A 7257-nucleotide genomic window follows, 5' to 3' on the forward strand; every position below is an offset into this window, starting at 1 on the left:
TAAAAGAGAATTTCGTAAAGCACTGGAAGTTGTGGTTTTTTTCTTAATTAGAGGATCACAAAACTCAAAAAGGGAATGTTATAATTGCTATTTGCAATATCTCCTATGCAGATACTTTTTCTTTTCTTTTTTTTTTTTTCTTTTTTTTTTGAGAATCAAGACATTATAACTTTATTAATGAAAAAGAAAATCAGCCATGGTCGGCTACAAGAACGTCATGGAGGTGAGATGTAACATCCTCCATCTAAACCAAAAAACCACTAACATCTCTTATGCAAATACTTTGTGTGTAGCATGTACATCTCAATCATATTTTTAATTTTGATTTGAAGTTAAATAAATGTGTTAATAATTGAATAATTATTTTGTCCTCTGGTAGTACAACATTTAATCTAAAAATGAGAAATATGTGCACGAATACTGTGCAAATAGTATTGTTAGAAATTTTCCTAAATTAAAAAATATGATCGCATGAGGAATATTTACAAAGAAAATACAATTGATTTGTTAAGATACTTTTGTAGAGCAATAATATTTCTTACTTCTTCCATAGTGTAGAAGAATTTAGGTTTAAATTATCTATCTCTTATGTGTGTACATTTTTGTCAAGAGCCTCATAATTTAATGGCACTATTTAGTTCTCCTACGAAAGAGAATTTGAGTTTGAATCCTCATTCTCCACTTGATGTAAGATATATATATATATATATATAAAATAAAAAGACAAATCCAAATATTACCATCAACAAAATAGTGAGTTTCTAAAACTGAATAATATAAGTTCAATTAAGTCAAAATAATTTCAAAAGCATTTTGTGACTTTTTAAGTTTTATCATGATCATTCTCAAAAAAAAAAGTTTTATCATGATGAATAAAGATTTTTGTGACTGTATACTATTATAGAACTTGTAGTATAGCTAATTAGCTATAAACATCAAAGAAATCGGTGAAAGTCAACATCGCCATATCATCGAAGCTAAAGGTTCCCATCGAGATGAGCAATGGATGAGTGTAGGATTGCGTAACGATTATACTTATGCGATTTGGTATTCAATTGATGCAATACTTAATATCAATTCAGTAAGGCACCAATGAAACAGTATTTTCAGATTAGAACGATGTCAATTATCCAGTGTAAATAACAACAATAATGTCATGTAGCACATGGCAACAATATTGCACAATATTGTCACGTTATTACATGCCATTAAATGAAAGACAATATAAGATTAATAATATGCTCAACCATGAGAAAACTTGGAAGCCTTTTTTTTTTTTTTTTAATTAAAGTTTAAAACAAACATTAGGGTATATGTCATTGGGTAGGATTACAAGAACTAGGAAATACGAGTATACATATATCCTATACTCTTTGCCTATAAAACTTTCGTGTTCGAGCATATAGAACTACAGCTAAGAAAGTTCCAAAAATACAAAGGGAACCCCAGATGATGAAAGTGTATTTGTAGCAATCCATGCCCATGCATTTTCCATGTCCATTTCCTTCCTTGCGGTAAAGACAAGCTGCCAAGTAACCAAAGAGAAATGATCCTATTGGGATATTTGCCACCACAACATTATGATTTACTGAGAAATTCTTCGTTCCAAACAGCTCGGTAGTTGTGGATACAGCGATCGAAGTAATTGCACCACTACACACACCTATAATGGCACTGCTGATGTGGAGTGACAGGTCGGCACTGTTGGTGAGTAACAAGAAAGCTCCTGCTGTTGGAGCCATCAATGCTATAATTGTCGCTGGCCTAGAGATCATATGCTTTGTCCTGAAAGATCCAAACCAAAGTCCAAAAATTACAAATTTGGCACAAAGGGAAAGCATTTTTACTGTTTTTCTATACCAGGAAGTGTTGCTCTTAAATACAATCAACTAACACATTTATGCATGTTTGCTAATTTGCATTAAATACATATGGTACAGTACTGCACCAAAATTCAACGATAGAGTACAGGCATAATGTAATTTGTAGGAAGAAAAAGAAAGAGTTACCTTGAGAAGAAGTAATCCATCAAGGACGGCATGAGTCGGCCAAAGAACCCAAAAGAAGAGGACAATGAGACCAAAGTTGATGTACCCGAGTAGCCACGGGACTCAGCTATTTGTCCCAAGTTGTTCAAGAACACTAGCCCAAGTGTCGCACCAAAGAAATACACAAAGAAATATAACCAGAAATCCAATCTTGTTAGCATCACCTTCACTCCAATCTCTTCTTTAGCACCAACCTCATGTACCTCTTCGCTAGCTTCTTCTCGCACTTTGACCCCACTCTCCATTCTTTCTGCACCTTCATTGTCTTCTACGGTAAAATCATACACTTTCATTTCGGTTTTTATATTCAATTTTCTCACTACTTCCATAATTTTTTCAACTACCGGAATGACTAGTGGGGCTAATAGGAACACGAAAATGCCAATGGCGTTACTCATTGAAGATAATTTACTCGACATGAACTCCAAACTACTGAACACAGCATAGACTCCAGTGGCTATTGTTATCACAAACATTGTAATGAACCCAACTCCCATATTTCTGGAACTTTTAACATCAACTACTCTGGCTAGTGGGGACGCTATGACGCAAATTATGACAGGTAATATAGAGTTGAGAAAGAGATAGGCTTTAGCTCTTTCAGTGGGTGAAGAAGAAAACTTAGCATCAACGATATCTGTATAGATCTTTGCACTTAAACCAACATAGCTAGTTGTCAACCCCACCACAATCTGGCGATTAGAAGGGAAGTTTCGTATAGCAATAACATAACAGACAGTGTTAATCCAACATATACTATTTCCTGCAATAACAGTGAGTAAGAAGATATGGCCATAAGACAGTGAAGAAATTTGGTTGATTAGAAAGAGATATTGCACGCCGTAACCAATCAAACCTAGAGCAGAACCGATAATAAGGACTAGCCAAAGTGGTAGGTAAATAGATGCAATGCCAGCAAAACAACCAAAGAGTTTTCCGGCATCGGAGGCAAAGGCAAGGTTGTTGAGTTGTACTTGGGATATGGAAAGGAGTTGCTTGAGCTGAGAAGAATAGGCAGGAAAATTTGAGTTTGTTCCGTTTATGGATTGAAGCCATATGATCCCCACAAGGCTTAGCCACTGAAGAATTCTTGAAGACATGGCAAAGAGTTTTGGCGATAGGGAATTGTTTGAACAGCACTGTTATATTTATACAGAGAGTTGTGCCCTCATGTTTGGAAATTGTCAAGGGGGGCTATGAGAGGGTTTCGTGTGAAAGAGGAAGGATGCGAAGTCAAAATTCCGGCAACAGTGAATCACAGAGTGTGGCTATGAAAACAAAATGTGGTGATTTATCGACCACTGCCTTTACGAACAGTGGTTGTTAATTGTGATTGTATGTGGGTAAGAACGTATAAAAGGTGATGTGCGTAATTTGTAAGCTTTTAGATTCATAGAATGGACATTAATTTTTGACAACAACCTGCAAACTTTTAGATTCACAATGAGGGGAGTAAGATGTGACAACCCAAAATAAAACGGGGTCATTCACGAAGGAAGAGACTGGAGAGAATAGGATGTCATAAAGGAGTGGGGTGTATGGGAGGTGGTCTTGTTTCTAGTGTCGTTTTCAGTTTAGAGTGTGGGTTGGGTTTGAGTTGATCTAACATTCTTGTGCTTTGACACATGATTAGTATATTATGTATCAGGTACAAAACACATAATATGTATATTATGTCTCAGTTTTGTATCACGTTAAAGGCGTTAAATTATTGCTCAAAAGTCTTGCCTCATTAATGTAATAGACCAAAAAGATTTGCAAGCAGTTCCTACTCTCCAGACACAACTAACTCAGCTATTTAACTATATATTTAGGAAATAAGAAAGTTTCGCAAGCGGTCCCCACTCTTTTTAACGTAATTATTGGGTATTTTCAGAGTACTATAAATACTTTTTTTTTCTCACATAACTGTAGGTTTCACTAATTAAATTTATGGTGGAACCCATAAGTTATATGAGAGGATGAAGTACGTATTTATAGTACTCTAAGAGTATAATTCAATAATTTTTCCTCTTTTTATTGCTTTGACTAATCAAATCAATAGGAAATAGCCTGGTTACATTAATATGATTGTTAATCTTGGTAATATATCATCAATACAAATATCAATTCCCATATCAAGGATTTAAAAACGTGCTTTGACGAATCAAATCAACAGAAAATGGCCTAGTAAAGTTAGTAAGATTTGTTAATCTTGGCAATATATAATCAATACAAATATCAATTCCCATATTAATGATCTAAAAACATTTAACAATGAATCCCTTAATAAGGAAATATATACAGGTAATTGATAGTTTTAGAATCTCACACGTTTGAAAAAGTTTTCTAATTACTAACATTTTTTGAGATAAAATATAGAAATTACTAACTAACATTGACTTTGCCAACTCACGATATTGTGACAGCTGCATATTTAAACGTTTGAAAGTAAATCTTTTAATAAGGAAATATATATTATAATGAACTAATAACATATGCAATTGATAGTTTTAAAAATCTCAATAATTTTTGAAAATTTTTTCTAATCAACATGCTATTTAAAGATATTATTACTTGTTTCTCAAAAAAAAAAAGAAAAAAAAAAAAGAAAGAGAAGAAGATATTATTACTTTTTTGAATTTCAATTTTAAAAGTTTTCAAAAAAAAATTCAATTTGAAAAAAGAAACTCATATGACATCAATAGATAAAAACCTAATTCGCTAATTCATTTAAATGAGCATTTGATTAATATTAAAATAAAATACGGTAATTTTTATAAAAATTTTATAAGATAGGCAAAACTTGATTTCCCTGTACAAAACAAAAGAGAGATAAACTCCTTCCTTTTTAGATAAAATAATATATATATATATATATATATATATATACACATATAGATGGGTTCAAGTTACACCTAATGTAACTTCATAAAAGTTACACATTTTTTAAATCATAGATTTCTAAAAATCAAACGGTTAAAAGAAAACACTATTATTCATCATTATATCATTAAATACTTACCAAATTAATAGCATCCTCATTATCTCTTTCCTTATTAATTGCTAATTGTGTTTTTTTTTTTTCCTCTCTCTTTAGTCTTTATTAAGTCCTTTCACTGTAATCTTTTTTTTTTTTTTTTCCTTCTTCTACAATTCATCAAACGTTTCTACCCTCATCTTTCTACCCTAACTCCTAGAATTACAAAAATTACAATAAAACATAAAAAAAAAAATGATTAAATCATAAAAATAGAAGCCTATACTAATTCGATATCCAACCACAGACTCTGAAAATTTCTTCCTACAAAATCAAATTGTGATTCATGTCTTGTGATCTTGTGCAACAATGAATGGAGTTTAGACCTCTTTGGAGTAAAGTTTCAAAGATGTGTGAGAGAATCTGATGGTTTTATCGAACTCATTGATATTCTTCTACAAAATTAGTTGGATGCACTGGAGTTTCATGGATCTGTAGTAACAATACGGTTGATTTGCCATCAACGCAATTAAGTGGTACATTGTGGCACCTGAGTGATAGGAAATTAGGATTAGGAAGCTTCTTGTGGATTAGTATTACCCACTGAACCCTCACTCTAACGTGGTTGTGCCAATTTTAGAGGTACATTAGTTTGGATTAGAAATGTATCCTTAGTGATAAAATATATCCAGCAACCACACCATATACAAGTCCTAAGTTTATAGAAGTCTATCCTTAGTGGTAAAATAATCAGATTGTATCTTAGGTGACGAGGTTGTTTGCAAATCAACAAACATTTAAAAAAATATTTTAAAAAATCAAGTAAATAAAATTGGAACACAAGATAAAAGGAACCTAAACTAAAAATAATTAGAAGTTATTTTCAAGAATTCTTGGTTTTAAACATTTTGTTAAAAAGATGAGGAAAGTGATAGAGGTTTTATTTAAGGGAGTAAAAAATTGACTGAAGTAAGGAAAGGTTAGAAAGATGAGGGTAGAAACGTTTGATGAATTGCAGGAGATAAAAAAAAAATTACAGTGAAAGGACTTAATAAAGACTAAAGAGAGAGGGAAAAAAAAACACAATTAGCAATTAAAAAGGAAAGAGATAATGAGGACGCTTTTAATATGCTAAGTATTTAATGATATAATGATGAATAATAGTGTTTACTTTTAACCGTTTGATCTTTTAGAAATCTACAACTTCAAAAATGTGTAACTCTTATAGAGTTACACCAGGTATAACTTGAGCCTATCTCATATATATATATATATATATACATATATACATATTTTAGGAAAGATAAAATAATAAATAGAGTATTGTGGGAATAAAAGAACCGAGTAAGAGTATTAGGCCGTGAGCCGTGCCTGAAAATGATCAAGCAATGAAATAAGCATGTGGATTGATGGGCCGAGGACAAAGACAATTGATAATGAGCAAGTAGTGTCTCCTGAAGATCCAAACTTTCTCGAGAAGCATTATAGAGGGTCGGAACCGGCCAGCTAGAGAATACTGTGCAAGAGACAACTATACTTTTAAGGATGAGCTTCAAAGAAAGGAGTCAACAGTGAACTAAGAAATATCTGAGAAGAAGGCTGTTACTACCACATTAAATGTTGATCTGCACCTAACCAACTGACTACATTTATGTAGAAATGATGTTTGAACAGTGATATTGAGTCTTACAGCTACACACAAAGGTTCTAGGAGGGCTCTAATGGATGGGACAAGCACCTAAAAGATCACTTATACAATCAACAAAAGAAAAGCTGGGATTGAAAAAGAATAGGACTATATGAAGAAAAGACCCCCATGAGAAATGGGGTATGTAATCACAGGAAAAACAAACAAAATAGAGAGAAAACACCTTGTACAAAGAAAAAGCTTGAATTATATAAGAACATCTTATCCTCGGACTTGACTAAGGAGTGTCATTATCATATTGTGTTCTTCTTACTAGTTTAATCTCCTTCAGTTAAGGCCCATTCTTGGTTTGCTAAAACGCTCTTCCTTGTAAGATCCGCTTTCTAACAAATTTCTTGTGTTGAGCTTGTTGGACCTTCCTTAACTGTTCACTAGTGAGAGGCTCTAATTTTGGGCCCTTACAAGTATAAAGAAGTATGTTTGACATTTAGTTGACCTCATAATATAATATTTTAACATATAAACTTTTGAGTTCTCGTAATTTACACACACACACATATATAGTTGGGGGTGGGTGAATATAAAGCTTGGATCAATTGGAT

At 32.6% G+C, this 7257-nt stretch overlaps 1 protein-coding gene across 1 annotated transcript; it reads right to left on the reverse strand.

Annotated features, from left to right (window-relative positions):
• Positions 1 to 1267: 1267 nt before the first annotated feature.
• On the reverse strand, positions 1268 to 3346 carry LOC112000474 (protein NUCLEAR FUSION DEFECTIVE 4). The gene is made up of 2 exons (XM_024032614.2): positions 2010 to 3346; positions 1268 to 1785 (listed from the first exon to the last, which is right to left on the reverse strand). The coding sequence occupies exons 1-2, from the start codon at positions 3146 to 3148 to the stop codon at positions 1365 to 1367; spliced, it is 1560 nt and encodes a 519-aa protein (XP_023888382.1). The 5' UTR covers positions 3149 to 3346; the 3' UTR covers positions 1268 to 1364.
• Positions 3347 to 7257: the final 3911 nt, after the last annotated feature.

Source organism: Quercus suber, unplaced genomic scaffold (genome assembly GCF_002906115.3).
Source record: "Quercus suber isolate HL8 unplaced genomic scaffold, Cork oak 2.0 scaffold_24, whole genome shotgun sequence".
NCBI lineage: Eukaryota > Viridiplantae > Streptophyta > Magnoliopsida > Fagales > Fagaceae > Quercus > Quercus suber.